Raw genomic sequence first — 18,058 nt, 5'->3', positions numbered from 1 at the left:
AAGGGAATACCTCCTTAAATAACCTGGTTGGAACTGGATCTAACATACAAGTTGAAGGCTTAGATGAAGACAATAATTTTGCTACCTCTGAAAGTTCAACTGGATCAAAGCAGTCTAAACCCGGTTCAGATTCCATGACTACCTCAGATACAATCGCGGATAGAGGAGTGCTTATGATCTTATTTTTAATAAGATCAATCTTATTTATAAAGAATCCCATCAAATCATTGCTGCTAAGAGCAGGTGGAATGGACGGTTCAACAGAGCTATGGCTCTGGGTGAGTTTGGCAACTGTATTAAAAAGAAAACTAGGATTATTCTTATTCTCCTCTATTAATGAGGAGAAGTATGATGCTCTTGCTTTACAAAGAGTCCTCTTATACAGCAGTAAACCATTTTTCCAGACTAGGAAGGACTCCCGCAGGCCTGTGGAGCGATATTTTCTCTCCAGTTTCCTAGCATTTTGCTTCAAAGTGCGCAGCTCTGCATTAAACCAAGGAGCAAGCTTTGCTATTTTCAACAGTTTTCAAAGGAGCTGCATTGTCTAAGGCAGTACGCAGAGAACTAGCAACCCCATCAACAAAATCATCAACCTGTGAAGGGGAATAATGTTGGGATCTGGAGATCTGCCACCTGTCTCCAGCAGAGAGCGCTGTGGGCTTCCTGAGCTGGAGTCCTCACCACACCTGAGGATCATCAGCTCATCAGAAGACCACCCTTCATAAGCAGCAGTCAGACCTTCCTTCGACGCCGCAGTGTTGACCAAGTTTGGTTAGCGAACCTGAGCCTCTAAGAATTTAGGAAATCTTGTAGAAGAGAAACAAGCTTTTCTAATCTGCCTCTGTCTTCTTTGATCACAGGAAAAAACACCGACGTCTGAAGCTCTGGATGAGGTTAATCTGAGAACCTGCCTGCATGCCAAAGTAAGCCAAACCTGAAGATCTCAATCTGGATTCCTTCATCAGCTCTCAGAGGAAGAGCTTGGAAACATACTCAAGTCTGAAAACTCTCCAGCTCGAAGCTAGACGCTGCTGCTGCTTAACTCTCTGCCTCTTCAACTGTCTCTGGACCCAACCGGTTCCCCCTCTCATAGGATCTGTCAGAACCTCTTCAGGTACATTTAAAGATTCAACTCTCTCATCATACAATCAAACTGCAAAGCTAATCAAACTCTCATCTCTCCAGAAAGGAGTTGAAACCAGTCCCGGACCAGCACCTGAACCAGTCATTACATTCTCTGTGTGTGTTTCTCAATAAACTTTGTTCAAACTTTTACTCAGTCTCCAGTAGTGTTCTGCATATGGGTCAAGTCCTTAGCCCATCATGACAGAACACTGCGGCCAAACACAAGACCCAGCAGAGCCCCTCCGAAGGCGACTTGAGGAACAGGATGCCCAAATCCAAGGACAAGCTCAAACCCTTCGTGAGATGAATGCTTATGTTGAACATGAGAATCAGACTTTACAAAGATACGCTAGCTATGTGAGAACCGCTAACACCGCACCAGCAGTGCTTCCTGTTTCCGAACAACGTCCGTCTCAAAGGTCAGAGACGATGACGTCATTTCCTGAACTCTGTCCGAGTCTACCTGCAAGATTTTTCAGGTATACAGTCTAAATGTAAGGGATTCTTGTTCCAGTGTCGTTTACTGTTTGAGAATTTACCTGCTAGTTTTCCTAATGACAAAAAGAAGATTTCTTTTATTCTCTCTCAACTCTCTGGCCGAGCTCTTGAATGGACAAAGGCCAGGTTTTCATCTGAAAACAGTTTTTCATACACCTTTTCTGAATTTTTGACTGAATTTTCTCAAGTTTTTAACCAGGATTCAGATCAAACCATTGATTCTCGAGCTTTGCTTAGTCTTAAGCAAGGTAATCTGACAGTGGCAGAGTTCTCCATCGACTTCCGGGTTAAAGCCGCCGCTTCCAGTTGGAACGAATGCGCACTTAAAAGTGCTTTTATCCAGGCTCTTAACGATAACATCAAGGATGAACTAGCCACAATTGACGAGCCAACTAGTTTGGAAGATCTTATTCGGTTAACCATAAGATTAGATAACAGACTCCGAATTAGAAACAATTCTAGGCTAAGGAACCTAGGAATGTCTGCTTCCGCTCCCACAACTAATCAAACTCATGTTTCTGTTAGATCCCCAGAGTCCAGTTCCAGACTAAGGATTAAGAATCAGTCACCCCCAGCTTCTGCTCAGATCACTCAATTTTCCTCCTCAGCTGCAGAAGGAGCGGAGTTTGAACCCATGCAGATTGGGTATACAAGATTGTCACCTGAAGAGAGACAACAGAGATTCAAGGGGAATCTTTGTCTGTACTGTGGTGAGCCTGGACACTTTATTGCTTCCTGCCCGGCTAAATCAATAGCCAGGGTCCGTCAGAGGATGTGAGGAGTCTGACGGACCATCTTAAGACTGATAAATCTCCTCATTAACTGTTACCTGCAACCCTGTTTGTTTCCAACCAGACTCTAACATTATCAGCCTTCATTGATTCTGGGTGCGACAAGAACCTCATAGATTCGAATCTGGTCCAGCAACTGAGGATTGAAACTGTTCCTTTGGAAAGACCCCTCAGAGTTGCTGCTATTGATGGAAAAAGATTACACCAAGTCACTCATCAGACCCAGCCATTAGAACTTCTCATCTCTGGAAACCATCGTGAGACTCTAACGTTTTTTGTTTTTCCCTCAGTGTGTTCCTCCCTGGTGCTCGGATTTGAGTGGTTGGAACGTCACAATCCCCACATTAACTGGGTTGAACGCCATATTGAGTCTTGGTCCACTTCCTGTCACAAGTCATGTCTTCGTTCTGCAGCTCCTGCTATTCAGTCCCCTAGAGGTAGGGGGGAGATGGACTCTCCTGACCTTTCTTCCGTTCCTTCCGAGTATCATGATCTGGCACCAGATTTCAGTAAGGTCAGTGCGACGTCTCTTCCACCCCACAGACCATATGACTGTGCCATAGATTTATTACCAGGAGCTCCTCTTACCAGCAGTAGATTATTTAACATCTCCAAGCCTGAACGTGAAATGATGGAGAAATACATAAATGAGTCTCTAGCTGCTGGTATAATCAGACCATCTTCATCTCCTCTCGGTGCTGGTTTCTTTTTCGTGGGAAAGAAAGACGGTTCCCTTCGACCCTGTATTGACTACAGGGGACTGAATCAGATAACCGTCAAAAATAAATACCCAATTCCACTACTGGCATCAGCCTTAGAACCAGTTCAAGGAGCTACGGTCTTCACCAAGCTTGATTTAAGAAACGCCTATCATCTCCTTAGGATAAGAGAAGGAGATGAATGGAAGACAGCCTTTAAGACCCCCATTGGCCAGTTTGAGTATTTGGTCATGCCTTTTGGTCTTACTAACGCTCCTGCCTTTTTCCCAGCCCTAGTCAACGACTTCCTCAGAGATTTTCTAAATGTTTTTGTTTTCATTTACATCGATGACATTCTGATCTATTCCAGGAACCTCTCAGATCACAAGAAACACGTCCGCCTGGTTCTTCAGAGGCTGCTCGAAAACAAGCTCTTCGTTAAGGCTGAGAAATGTGAATTTCGCCAACCATCTATTACATTTCTTGGGTTTGTGTTGAAGGCGGGCAGGTGAAGCCATCTGAAGAAAAAATAAAGGCTGTTCTGGATTGGCCTACTCCAGAGAACCGTAAGCAACTTCAAAGGTTCCTGGGGTTTGCTAATTTCTATAGAGGATTCATTAGAAATTATAGCCAAACTGCTCTACTTCTCACAGCCCTGACTTCGGTAAAGAAGACTTTCCAATGGACACCTGAGGCGGACACAGCCTTTAAGAAACTTAAGACTCTTTTTTCCAGTGCACCCATCCTGGTCCAGCCTAATCCTTCTAAGCAGCTCATTCTAGAGGTGGATGCATCTGACTCCGGCGTTGGAGCAGTTCTTTCTCACCAATCTGATTCTGATCAAAAGACTCACCCATGTGCCTTTTTTTCACGTAGGCTCTCCCCGGCTGAGCAAAATGATGATGTCGGAGACAGAGAACTCCTGGCCATTAAACTCGCTTTGGAGGAATGGAGACATTGGCTCGAAGGTGCCGAGCATCCAGTATTAGTTTGGACTGATCACAAGAACCTGGAATATCTCCAATCAGCCAAAAGATCCAATCCTCGTCACTCCAGATGGTCTCTGTTTTTCTCCCGTTTCAACCTAATCATCTCTTACAGACCCGGTTCCAAAAACGTGAAACACCTGAGCCTGTTCTTCCCTCTTCGTGTACTGTTGGAGCCGTCTCCTGGGAAATCACCGATCTCATCAACCTAGCCCTGGCCTCTGAACCTGACCCAGGTAACGGTCCTCCAAATAAAACATATGTTCCTTCCTCAGTGAGATCCCGCCTCATCCAGTGGATGCACACATCCAAATTCTCAGCTCATCCTGGTGTAAGTAGAACTATTGCTCTGATCACACATCGTTTTTGGTAGCCGTCCCTTCATAAGGACGTGAAGGAGTACGTACTGGCCTGTCCCATCTGCGCCAGAAACAAACCCACCCATCAACCGCCCTCTGGATTGCTACGTCCTCTACCTGTTCCAACCTGCCCATGGTCCCACATAGCTGTGGATTTTGTTACCGGTCTTCCCATATCCCGGGGTATGTCCACTATTCTCACCATTGTTGACCATTTTTCCAAAGCCTGCCATCTGATTCCCCTCAGAAAGATACCTACAGCATTCCAGACCACCCAGCTACTAATTAAACATGTCTTCCGGTTCCACGGCATACCCCAGGAAATTCTCTCTGATCGTGGTCCCCAGTTCATCTCTCAGGTCTGGAAATCTTTCTGTACAGCTCTCAATTGCAAGTTCTCCCTCACTTCAGGTTATCATCCTCAAACCAATGGGCAGACGGAGAGGATGAACCAGCAACTCGAGTCCACTCTCCACTGTTTAACCTCAAATAATCCTACTGACTGGAGTCAGTTTCTGACTTGGATCGAATATGCTCATAATACTCAAAAATCTGCTGCAACCGGTCTGTCCCCTTTCCAGGTGTCTCTGGGTTACCAACCCCCACTCTCTCCTGCAGACGAGAGGGAGATATCAGTCAGGTCCGTTCACCACCACATCCGCCGCTGTCACCGAACCTGGAACGAAACCATCTCCGCCCTCAACTGACTATACCGACTATACCCTTGGGCAAGAGGTATGGTTATCCACCAGAGATATTCCACTAAAGTCTATGTCCAGAAAACTCTCTCCAAGGTTCATTGGCCCATTCAAGATTGCTCAAATAATCAATCCATCCGCTGTCCGCCTACACCTGCCATCATCCCTGTGTATCCACCCCACCTTCCACGCCTCTCAAATTAAACCTCTCATCACCAGTCCACTCACTAGCTCAAAGCTAGACGCTGCTGCTGCTTAACTCTCTGCCTCTTCAACTGTCTCTGGACCCAACCGGTTCCCCCTCTCATAGGATCATTCAGAACCTCTTCAGGTACATTTAAAGATTCAACTCTCTCATCATACAATCAAACTGCAAAGCTAATCAAACTCTCATCTCTCCAGAAAGGAGTTGAAACCAGTCCCGGACCAGCACCTGAACCAGTCATTACATTCTCTGTGTGTGTTTCTCAATAAACTTTGTTCAAACTTTTACTCAGTCTCCAGTAGTGTTCTGCATATGGGTCAAGTCCTTAGCCCATCATGACAAATAAGCTATGCTTTTGCACTCTGCAGCACTGCTCAGCGACACAGAGGAGAGAGAAAATTAAGCAGATTCTTTAAAATGTATAACTGCACTATCTGATAAAATCTACTAAAATTGAACCTTCTTTTGGGGAAGGAGAACTCTGTTAAAGTAATCCTGAAGGTTATTAGAAAGTGGTCAGAGAGGACAGGGTTGTGAGGAAATACTGTTATTTCTTCACATTCTATGCCGTATGTCAGCACAAGATCCAAAGTATGAAGATGAGAATGCGTGGGACTATTCACATTTTGAACAAAGCCAATAGTGTCTAAGATAGCATTAAAGGCTGCTCTTAAGCTATCGCCTTCAATGTCAGCATGGATGTTAAAATCTCCCACTATGATGACCCTGTCAGTATTTAATACCAAATCAGAAAGGAACTCTGAAAACTCATCTAAACATTCAGAGTAAGGACCTGGTGGACGATACAAAGTTACAAAAAGAAGAGGTTTTCTTGCTTTGAAATGTGGATCAGGGAAATTAAGGGTTAAATGTTCAAAAGAGTTGTAGGTATTAACTGTTTTGGGAGTAATCAGTAAGTCAGACTGGAAGATTGTTGCTACTCCTCCTCCTCGCCCAGAACTTCTGGGGATGTGAAAATTTAAATAGCTTGAAGGAGTTGCTTCATTTATGCTCACATAATCCTCTTGCTGCAGCCAGGTTTCTGTAAGGCAAAACAAGTCAATATGATTATCACAAATCAAGTCATTAACTAGCAGACTTTTAGAGGAAAGAGATCCTATGTTAAACGGACCACATTTAATTGTTTTAACTTTTTCCCCAATTGGAGTTATTTTGATTTTAATTAGATTATCATGATTTACTCCTTTGGAAATCTTTGCTAATTTATTAGATTTTGGTCGTGGGCAAGACACTGTCTGGATGGAGTAAAGAGTGGGTAACAGTAGAGAAGCTGCAGAGAGGTCTGTTAAACTACAACTCTGCTTCCTGGTCTGCACCCTGGGGGGTCAGGGTTTTGGAGGACTAATAAATGTGGCCAGATTCCTAGAAAGAAGAGCTGCACCATCCAAAGTGGGATGGATGCCGTCTCTCCGAATCAGACCAGGCTTTCCCCAAAAGGATTGCCAATTATTAATGTAGCCCACGTTGTTTTCAGGGCACCACCTAGACAACCAGCGATTGAATGACGACATGCGGCTAAACATGTCATCACTGGTCAGATCAGGGAGGGGACCAGAGAAAATTACGGAGTCCGAAATTGTTTTTTTGGCAAACTTACACACCGAAGCAACACTAATTTTAGTGACCTCCGATCGGCGTAACCGGGTGTCATTACCACCAGCGTGAATAACAATCTTACTGTATTTAACCTTATCCTTAGCCAGTAGTTTCAGGTAGGATTTGATGTCGCCCGTTCTGGCCCCCGGCAAACATTTGACTATGGTCCCTGGTGTCTCTAATGCCACGTTTCTGACTATGGAGCTGCCAATCACCAGAGTGGGCTTCTCAGTGGGTGTGTCACTGAGTGGGGAAAACCGGTTAGAAACGTGAACGGGTTGGTGGTGACCAGTGGGCAGAGATCCACGACTACGCTTTCTGCGTACAGTTACCCAATCGCCTGGCTGCTCAGGCACTTTTGGAGGACAGCTACATGGGTATTTGAGATCTTATCTAGTTCATGTTTGCCCTTTTGTGTCAGTCTCTGCTCTACTGTTGTGGACCACCTGCGTCAAACCAGCAACCACAGGAAAACAGGCTCATGTCACACTAACTGCGGCTGAGGGAATGTCCTATTAATCAAGTCTACTTAGAGAAGGTGGAAAGCTTACAATCTGGTCCCTGATGTCAGAACTCCACCTGACTTGCTCTTGTGAGAGGAGCTGATATCGGCATCATTAAAGAACAGAACAAATGGACAGGCCATGAAAACAAACCTAAAACATGTTAACTTTTTGATTTTGAGTTAATGATATTCAATGTTTTTGACTGATGTGTCATCCTATCAGAATCCCCTGGAACCTGCGTTCCCAACATCTAATCTGGACCCAGTGTTCCCAGCATAGAACCTCATATGCTCCACTCTTTAAGTAGGTTAAGATACAGTCTCTGAATTGTGTTGATTCTCACACTCCTGGATTTTTTGCTTTTATGCAAATTACTCAGGTGTTCAGGTAAACACAACTACTTTACTCAAGGACATACTTCATAATTATTTAGCTTGAAAGGGGTCTTTTTGTGCACTATGACTTAATGAATATCTATGCCAATGTCTCACTTTGGTGGCATAATAGGATCTTCCAGTCATATCTGTTAGTGTTCCAGTGCATCCACCAGATGGTGCCATTGTTCCTCTGTTGGCCTGGAGGGCCTCTTCCTGCTCTCAACTTCTCACATCTGCAACTCGTTGGTCATCACCATCTGAGGAGTATTTGAGCAGCAGGCTGTCAGAAAGATTCCGCTTCCGGTTCACCAGACCGCTGGATATTCCCCTGGCTGAGAAAAATAACTGTTTTGTCTCTCTGAGCTCTCTCATTTCAATAAACTGTCAAACTTTTTCCATGCCTCTGCGTGTGCTTCTGGATGTGGGTTAAACATTTGATAACCATATTGACAAAAACAGTGCCTTGATAAATGTTATTGTTTACCGTTTCCTAAAAGAGTACTTTGCTCTCAATCTGCAGGTTTACTAGTGGTTCCACAATTTCTGAAAGTAGAATGGGAGGCAGATCTTTTAGTTCTCAGGCTCCTCTCCTGTGGAACCAACTACCAGTTTTAGTCCGTGCGGCAGACACCCTGTCTACTTTTAAGGCTAGGCTTAAAACTTTCCTTTTTGATAAAGCTTCTAGTTAGAGTGGCTCAGGTTATCCTGAGCTATCTCTATAGTTCTGCTGCTATAGGCTTAGACTGCTGGAGGACATAGGGACCCCTTTTTCATCATTCTGCTTCATTCTATCTCTATTCTCCCACTCTGCAGAATCTGTTAGTTCAATCTCTAACGTTCTGCTCTCTCTGCTTTTTCTCATAGTAGCTTCATCTGGTCTGTTCCTGTTTGGCTGTGACTCCATCCTGGAGAGAAATATCAGCTGTGCTGCTGCCATCAACACCTTTGTTTCTAGACGTTGGAGCTTGGCCTGTTTTCCAGTGTAGTCCTGTTTCTCTGACTGTAACTAACTGGATGTGTTCTCTTCATCCTCTGACATGGGAGCTGGCTCGGAGCTCGTCTGCCCGGCTGTGTGTTTCCTGGACGGGGGTGGCTGACAGTTGCCTTTTTTATCTATGCTTCTTTTTCGATCTCTGCTGACCGATCACACTGAGCCTGGTTCTACTGGAGGTTTCTTTCTGTTCAAAGGGAGTTTTTTTTCTCTCCACTGTCGCTACAAGCTACAAGTTAATGAGTCGAGTCAATCAACTGGTTCTATTTCGTCCCTACTGACGACCAGAGGCAGTGTTTGAAGCACGAATGATCACTCTTGCACATCCACAGGGCGAGAATCTTATACCAACACGGTCACCTGTGACCTTCATTGACACCGGTAAGTCTATATACTCACGTGACAACAATAGCTCAGTCCCTTTTCATCTTCTTGCATGCAGGTTGAATAGGTGGTCACACGCTGATTATTGCTTGTCGCTGGTAGCCTAGAGACTTAGGTCAGAGCTGCGAGGATAATGTCGCCCTCCAAAGGATGTGCAACCTCCTCATTAACACAACATGTTTATATCGTCTGGTAAGTTTTCCTCTCCTTATCGACGCAAACAGGGACCCTTTGGCCACCCGAGACTCCCTGTTGCTGATGCTTCGGTATTCGCCAATTCCAACTAGCTTGTTAACTAGCAGCCGTGGACTTGCTTTTTTGTTTACTGTACAGCTAATTGGGGCTTCGCTATTTTGCTAATAGCAGCCATTTTTTTACTGTGCTGCCGCCTTCGGGCTTGCCTATACTACTGATGGCAGCCGTTTTCGGGCTTGCTTTTTTGGTGACTGTGCAGCCGTTTTTGGGCTGTTTATATTAGTGATAGCAGCTGTTTTTCAAGCTTGCTTTTTTGGTTACTGTGCAGCCGTTTTTAGGCTTGTCTATCTTACTGATGGCAGCCGTTTTTAGGCGTGCCTATATTACTGATGGCAGCCGTTTTCGGGCTTGCTTTTTTGGTGACTGTGCAGCCGTTTTTGGGCTGTTTATATTAGTGATAGCAGCTGTTTTTCAAGCTTGCTTTTTTGGTTACTGTGCAGCCGTTTTTAGGCTTGTCTATCTTACTGATAGCAGCCGTTTTTAGGCGTGCCTATATTACTGATAGCAGCCGTTTTTGGGCTTACCTATATTACTGATAGCAGCCGTTTTTCAGAATTGCTTTTTTTGTTACTGTGCAGCTGTTTTTGGGCTGTTTATATTTGTGATAGCAGCTGTTTTTCAGGCTTGCTTATTTTTTACTGTGCAGCCGTTTTCGAGCGTGCTTATATTACTGATAGCAGCCGTTTTTCGTGCTTGCTTCTTTGGTTACTGCTCAGCCGTTTACTGGGTTTCCTTTATTTTTGCTGTGCAGCCGTTTTCGGGCATGCTTATATTACTGATAGCGGCTTCTTTCGGGAGTGCTTATATTACTGATAGCAGCCGTTTTTCAGGCTTGCTTTTTTGGTAACTGTGCAGTCGTTTTCGGGCTTGCCTATATTACTGATAGCAGCTGTTTTCGGGCGTGGCTACATTACTGATGGCAGTCATTTTTCAGGCTTGTTTTTTGGTTACTGTGCAGCCGTTTTCAGGCATCCATTTTTTTACTCTGAAGCAATTTTCAGGCTTGCCTATATTACTGATAGCAACCGTTTTTTGTGCTTGCTTTTTTGTTTTACTGTGAAGCCGCTTCGGGCTCCCTATATTTGCAAATATCAACCATTTCAGGCTTGCTTTTTTGTTTACTGTGCAGGCGCTTTCGGGCTTGCCTATATTAATGATAGCAGCCGTTTTTCGAGCTTGCTTTTTTTATTACTGTGCAGCCGCTTCGGGCTCCCTTTGTTTGCTAATAGCAGACAAAGCTAATAGAATAGCAAACATAGCTCATAGACACTCTGCTTTGGAGGACAATGCTATATCTCTGGCAGCATCTGGTACTGATTTTCAGTATCATTTTGACTTTGGCTCACATCTGTCAGAAACCAGATCATTAACTATTCCGGCTCTCAGTCGGAAGAGGATGGTTCGATAGGGAACGGCTCCTTCCCGGTTCCAGCTGGATGCCCCACAGGACCAACCTGCATCTTCCAATGCCTTCTTTCAACATTCTACTGCTAGGTCTTCCTTTATGGTTCCCCCTTCTGCCGAATACGTAAAGGGATGTTAATGCCTGGGCGGACACTAAGGCCTTTTCACGGCTGACCTCTGATGGCGGCCAAGCAGGATTCTCTCAAGTTTAGCTTGGGCCATAGGTCTTCTGTTGAACCTGCAGCTTCCCTCATTTTGCGCCAAATGAGACTTTGAGAGCTAATGCCAGGTGTTCTCGTCCTCAGTGCTGTGTCATTGATGATCTGCTGTGTAGAGCATATGACTAGTGGTCTCATTTCAGAGGACTTTGTAATTCTGTCACATTTATTACTGGGTCTTTCAGCTTCTTTTGAGGGTCCGCGATATATGCACCTACTCATGGGATGATGGAGGCATCTCTCCATGTGTTTGCTCTTCTGTCAAGGGAAATTGGATGTGTCCTGTCTACCCTTGTTCAGGCACGCTGCCTGGTTTGGCTGGCTCAATCTCCTCTAACTGAAGCATGTAGAAGGACTCTGATGGGCTTCCCTGTGATTCCTGGGGAACTGTTTGGCTTTGCTGCACTTGCAGCCTTGGAGTGGTTGGCCAAGGCTTGGTGTAGCAGGCAGCAGTTGGCCGGCCTTCATTGCAGACCATTGCAGTGTCCTGCTGGGAGTGCCTCTGCGTCTCTACAATGCAGTTATCCTGCCCAGACTACACCCTGCTTGGGGCAGCCATGGCTTACTGCAGGGCCTGCTGCAAGACCTGTCCTTGGCCAGTGGGATCTACCCAGAGGTCGAGTTTATGTCATTTCTTAACCCAGGCAGCTCACTCGGCAACCTTCCTGCCCCCTTAAGGGCAGGAAGATTAGAGATGACATCACCGGGCCGGCGGTGGGAGACTTTAGCCCGAATCGACCTCTTTTCCTGGGTTTTGTCGCCTGAAAAGACAGGACCATTTCACATGAAATGCTAAAGAAAGTTAGCTGGAAGTAGCTTTGGTTTTCTGCGTCACAGTTACGGATCGCTGTATCCCATTGTAAATAGAGCCCGCTGAACTGGGTGAGACGGGAAAATCTGGAGCTGAATGCTGTGTGGAATTTCCCCCCTTTGTAAGGACCTCGATACCAATCACGGCCAATTTACTTGCAGTTGTTTGTGATTCATATATGAATGGTTTATCACTCAGGCCAGATCCACCCTCTTTTGGTAATAGTTTGAATAAACAGAGATAATTAGTTCTTGATTGATAATTAATAGCTCTGCTGATAACCTAGCCTAGGCCACTAAAGTGGTGGGGCAGTATCTGAGGTAGTCATGGAATCTGAACCGGGTTTAGACTGCTTTGATCCAGTTGAACTTTCAGAGTTAGCAAAACTATTGTCTTCATCTAAGCCTTCAACTTGGATGTTAGATCCAGTTCCAACCAGGTTATTTAAGGAGGTATTCCCTTTGATCTCCTCCTCCATTTTAGATGTGATTAATCTATCTCTGTTACAGGGATATGTACCTAAAGCTTTTAAGGTCGCTGTAATTAAACCTCTGCTTAAGAAACCGTCTCTTGACCCAGATGACTTGGTCAATTATAGACCTATATCCAATCTTCCTTTCTGATCTAAAATTCTTGAGAAAGTAGTTGCCAAACAATGTGCGATCACTTCCACCATAATGAACGTTTTGAAGAGTTTCAGTCTGGCTTTAGAGCTCATCATAGCACTGAAACAGCTCTGGTGAAAGTCACTAATGATATTCTCATGGCCTCAGATAATGGACTTGTATCTGTGCTCGTCCTGTTGGATCTTAGTGCTGCATTTGATACAGTTGACCATAATATTCTTTTAGAAAGACTTGAATATTTTGTTGGAATTAAAGGAACAGCACTAGACTGGTTTAAATCTTATCTATCTGATCGAATTCAGTTTGTTCATGTTAATGATAGATCTTCAACACGCTCAAAGGTTACCTGTGGAGTACCACAGGGATCAGTGCTAGGACCAATTCTCTTTACTTTATACATGCTCCCAATTGGTAGAGTTATTAGACAGCATGGGATTAATTTCCACTGTTACGCTGATGATACCCAGCTATATCTGTCTATAATCCAGATGAAGCTAACCCATTACATAGATTACAGGCATGTCTGAAGACATAAAAACCTGGATGACTCTTAACTTTCTGCTTCTGAATGCAGACAAAACAGAAGTTATAGTCTTTGGACCAGAGTCTCTGAAAAAGAAACTGATTAGCCAGTCACTTCATTTGGATGGGATTAAACTGATTTCAGATAATAAAGTAAAATATCTTGGTGTTATTTTTGATCAGGACCTGTCATTTAAATCCCAGATCAAAGAGGTTTCTAGAATTTCCTTCTTTCATCTGAGGAACATTGCAAAAATTAGAAATATCCTGTCCAGGGGTGATGCTGAGAAACTAGTCCATGCATTTGTTACTTCAAGGCTGGACTATTGTAATTCTTTACTATCAGGAAGTCCACAAACTGTAGTTAAAAGCCTTCAGCTGATCCAAAATGCTGCAGCCAGAGTTCTGATGAAAATGAAAAAGAGAGATCATATCTCTCCTATCCTGGCTTCTCTTCATTGGCTTCCTGTTAAATCCAGAATAGAATTTAAAATCCTCCTTCTCGCATATAAAGCCTTAAATGGCCAAGCTCCATCTTATATCAGAGATCTGATTGTTCCTTATGTTCCTAACAGAGCACTTCGCTCTCAATCTGCAGGTTTACTAGTGGTTCCTAGAATTTCTAAAAGTAGAATGGGAGGCAGATCTTTTAGTTCTCAGGCTCCTCTCCTGTGGAACCAACTACCAGTTTTAGTCCGTGAGGCAGACACCCTGTCTACTTTTAAGGCTAGGCTTAAAACTTTCCTTTTTGAGGTTATCCTGAGCTATCTCTATAGTTCTGCTGCTATAGGCTTAGACTGCTGGAGGACATAGGGACCCCTTTTTCATCATTCTGCTTCATTCTATCTCTATTCTCCCACTCTGCAGAATCTGTTAGTTCAATCTCTAACGTTCTGCTCTCTCTGCTTTTTCTCATAGTAGCTTCATCAGGTCTGTTCCTGTTTGGCTGTTTGCCCTGGCTATGGCCAGCTGCCACTGATAAGAAGTGACAAGACCCCTCTAAGTTAGAATAACATTAAAGTTCTTCATTCAGAAGCTGATGATCAAAAGTTAATATTTCATTATGTCCTTATGGAGTGACATAGATCAGTCAGATGCTGGTTTTCTACCTGGTAGCGGAGGGTCCAGGTCCTTTACTGAAGTCTACAGGGTGTCCTTTGGAACCATCAATCCTCACAGAGGAACGTTCTGCTCCATCCTCCTTCACATCGATATACTCCATCTTCTGCTCTTCAATCAATCTGAGAGAGAAAACAGAACCAGTGCTTCAGGTCCAGTCGGTTTGTAGAGAACCAGAGAAACATATTTACGGCTACTATAACCTGCCTTGACTCGTCTTCTCCTTCTTTACATCAGACACTCTGATGTTGGGAGTAAAGGCCTACTGGCTAGAACAGAGTTTGAGTTCCTGTACTTGGTTCATCCTACAACCGAACCCTCTGAGTCCATGAGCAAGACCTTTAGCCCTAGTGTTTGAAATCTCTTCTATTAAATCACTTTCTATAGCTCCAGTTCACATCATGTCATCTCAGGTCACTTTATAGAGACAATTCAACCAGTTCATCCAGTAAGACTGGTTCAAGGTTTTCTATCTAAGGGAAACCAGCTGATTGCATCGGCCATCTGCTGAGGCCGACTGGGGTTTGTATTTCATTGTAATGCATGTTTGCAACGACCAATACAGTTGATAATCTATATGTCTGTTGGGAGATTTGTAGGTGCTTTAAGGAAATTAGAGTTAAAACTGTGTCTGAAATCAGAGGAAAGTCAGATGTAATCAAAGTAGTGACTTGTGCTGGTTCTGAACACAGGAGCCTGCTGACCTGCTGATATAAGCTCCTGTTAGAAACCCTTAGTTAAAGAAGCAATTCAATTCAATTCAATTCAGTTTATTTATATAGCGCCAAATTCACAACACATGTCATCTCAAGGCAGTTCTGGAACATTTCAGACTCAGACTTCCTTTGGAGGAAGATGAAGTCCAAGTCTGAACCAAGCAGAGACTAGACCATTAAGAAGAACCAGATAAAACTTGTCTAATTTTGACATTCGTCTAAATATCTCCATCACCTGAGGAGCAGGTGAGCAGCAGCTTCCATTGAATATACTGATTCAGTATAATATAATATAATATAATATAATATAATATAATATAATATAATATAATATAATATAATATAATATAATATAATATAATATAATATAATATAATATAATATAATATAATATAAACCAAAAAAATCTGGTGATACTGCTCTGCATCTAAGTTCTCCAATATAAGCAAGTTAATAGAAACACTAAACTAATTTCTGATATTTCATTTGGACAAATACTGGATGACGATAATTCTGAACATATCCAAGCTGATGCGGACTGGAATTGATAACAATGCCGGCGGCGTGGGTTTTTGGACATTGCTGGGTGGGTCTGGGGGTCTGGGATCCCTGGGGCGTGTTGCCCTCGGGCGGGGGCCCCGGTGGGGTTCGGGGGCTCAGGTTCTGTGGGGGGTGCTGCTTGGGGTCTGGGCCGGTATGCGCCCGGCTGTCTACCCCTGCTGCCGCAGCCTCTGGTGTGCCAGGGTGCCTCGGGGCCTGTTGGGCTGGGGGCGCATGGACATTAACAGCTATGGCAGATGCTTACCCCTTCAGTGGTTTGCACTCTGTAAGTGAGGGAAGGGGAGGGAGGGGGAGTAGGAATGATCTCGGCCTGGATGTCTTTTGTCGCTTGTGTGGTGAGTAGTTTGAATGTTATTGCAGGGGAGGGATTAGATCTCCGGAGGGAGGGTGGGGGGGGGGTGGGGGGTGGGTGATAGAGGGAGAGGATTTAAGAAGGGCTTCGGGTCTGGCTCCCTGTCTTGGTCCTGGGCCGAGCTGTCCCCTGGTGGGGCGTCGTCCGGGATGGGGGCTCTGCGTGTTGCGTGTTACTGGCCGGCCGGGGTTGTCCCCCCCTTATTTATTTAGTTTTTGTATTATTATCATCATTCCTTTTTTTTTTATTCGTATTCTTTTTTCTATTTATTTATTCATTAATTTATTGTTTTTTGTTGTTTTTTTTGATGGACAAGATGGGGGGAGGGTGGTGGTGTCGGTCCTGTGCCCGGCTGGCTTGTGGGTCCTGCTGCCGGTCCCTGGCCCTCGGACTATGGTGGTGAGACTTGTGGGCCCCCCCTCTCCTGAGGGTCTCTCGGGGAACAGGGGTGCCTATTGGAGTCAGCGGAGGAGCTGGCTCCCTGGGAGTGCAGCTAGCACCCCAGTCCTTTGCTCCCCATCCCCGAAATCCTCCTTCTGCCTGCTCCTTCACACTGCCAAACATGTAGATTTTTGGGGAGGGGGTCCTTACCAGAGGGCCCCACCTTCTGACGATGTCCCCCACCCCAATTTTATTTTGCATTTTAGACATATCCATCTACATCATTTTCACAACACACATCTATGTAGGGTATTTTCTGGGGGGTGGGGGTCAAGGCCACCTGGGGGGGGCTTATTTTATGGGCCTCACCACGGTCAGCCTCCTCCATCCCCTCTCGCATCTAGACATTGAGGGTCCAGGGTTGTCGAAGGGGGGGTGCGCTGGCACCATCTATCCCCCGGAGGGGGGGTGGACTGTGCCGGACACCCCCTCTTGGTACTCCCAGTTTCAATTACATCTGAGAGCAACACGCATCAACACCACATCTGAGCGGGCGCAGGGAGGATCGCGGTCTTCTCACACCCCTGTTATCCTGCTGCCTCCCGGAGTCTGGGGCCAGGAGGAAGAGTGAGCCACCTGGTCCGTGGTTTTGGCTGGGGCTGGCTGCGGGGTCTCGGTGGCCTGCCGGTGGCGGGGCTGTTGCTTCTGCTCTCCCCAAAGAAGGTTGGAAAGAGGGGCATGAAGTGCCTGGTTGAAGTAGGTTTTTTTTTTTTTTCTTTGGGGGGGGCGGTTCTGGTTGGGTGGCCTGCGTGGGATGGGTGGGCCCTGGTCCCGGGGGGGGGCTCTTGCTGGGGGTGGTCCGGTCCGTGTGCGGGGTGGGTGGCTGGGCTCGAAGTGGCGGGGTCGCCACTCCCCTCCGCCCCATCCGGATTTTAGGTTCACTTATTGGTCATCCGATAGTCCCGGGACCAACCACCGGTGCCGCCTGGTCTTTGGTTCTGGTATTATTGGATGCGAGTGTTATTGTTGTGTATTAATCTGTACTAATCATAAGATAAAATAAAGTTAATGTTTTATAAGTTTAAAGTTGTTTTCCCAAAAACTGTTATAAGAGCAATTCGGGGCCAAAGAGGAGAGAAGCAGAGTGAGTGTGTGTATCAGCTGCAGCTGGGAGTGAGATCTACAGGACAACGCAGGGTTAAGGCCCCTTAGTGATAAGAAAGCACCCGCAATAAAAATGAAATATTTGACATCTCAAGGTAGTCCAGCTCAGCAAAAATCTGGCCATACAAAGGAGTTGTTATTTTCAAAGCACACGGAGCAGTAATGGTCCCATGAAGGGTGATTAGACGAAGGGGGAGCAGTATGGTAGACTGACATGGCTTGAAGCAAGGGCTGACATGTTTTTGACTAAACCATCATAAGTTTCTGATTTGAATGCACCAGATGTTTTCATGGCCTGAGAGATTGCTCTCACAAGTATGAGATGTGTCTATGAATGTAACCGTGTTTTGCAGATAAATATCAATGTGACCTTTACCAATGACTGAAATATGTTCTGAAGGGGGTTTTTCCACCGATAAGAAATAAAGGGAGCTGGCTTCATCAGTTGTTCAGCTTCGGCTCACCGCTGACCAGCTCATTGTAAATGTGTTGTGTTCAGCAATAAACTCACTGGACCCGGACTCAGCTGCCTCTGTCTAAATTTTTTGATCTTTGTTTGAGTCTTTTTAACTTTGAATTTTTATAAAACTTAGCTTCAATTTTAAGTCGTCAAGAAGAGAATTATAGGACGACATTATGTGTGAATGTGTGTCCGCGTTTTCATTTTATACATTTTTTTTTTTTATTATTATTT

General features: G+C 44.9%; 1 protein-coding gene across 5 annotated transcripts in view; it reads right to left on the bottom strand.

Moving 5' to 3' along the window:
* Window positions 1-18,058, bottom strand: part of LOC119792286 (NACHT, LRR and PYD domains-containing protein 12-like) — a 106,333-nt gene that overhangs the window by 71,403 nt on the left and 16,872 nt on the right. For all 5 annotated transcript variants that reach the window (XM_038298897.1, XM_038298882.1, XM_038298889.1 and 2 more), the window contains exon 2: window positions 14,181-14,312. In XM_038298897.1, the coding sequence (XP_038154825.1) occupies window positions 14,181-14,293 (113 nt within the window). In that variant the 5' untranslated portion in view covers window positions 14,294-14,312. The remainder of the gene's footprint in view (window positions 1-14,180; window positions 14,313-18,058) is intronic.

The sequence above is a fragment of the Cyprinodon tularosa genome, unplaced genomic scaffold, assembly GCF_016077235.1.
Source record: "Cyprinodon tularosa strain WSP-4 unplaced genomic scaffold, ASM1607723v1 ctg1114, whole genome shotgun sequence".
Classification (NCBI taxonomy): Eukaryota; Metazoa; Chordata; class Actinopteri; order Cyprinodontiformes; family Cyprinodontidae; genus Cyprinodon; species Cyprinodon tularosa.
The sequence above is the reverse complement of the archived record's forward strand: the minus strand, read 5'-3'. Positions and strand labels throughout refer to the sequence as shown.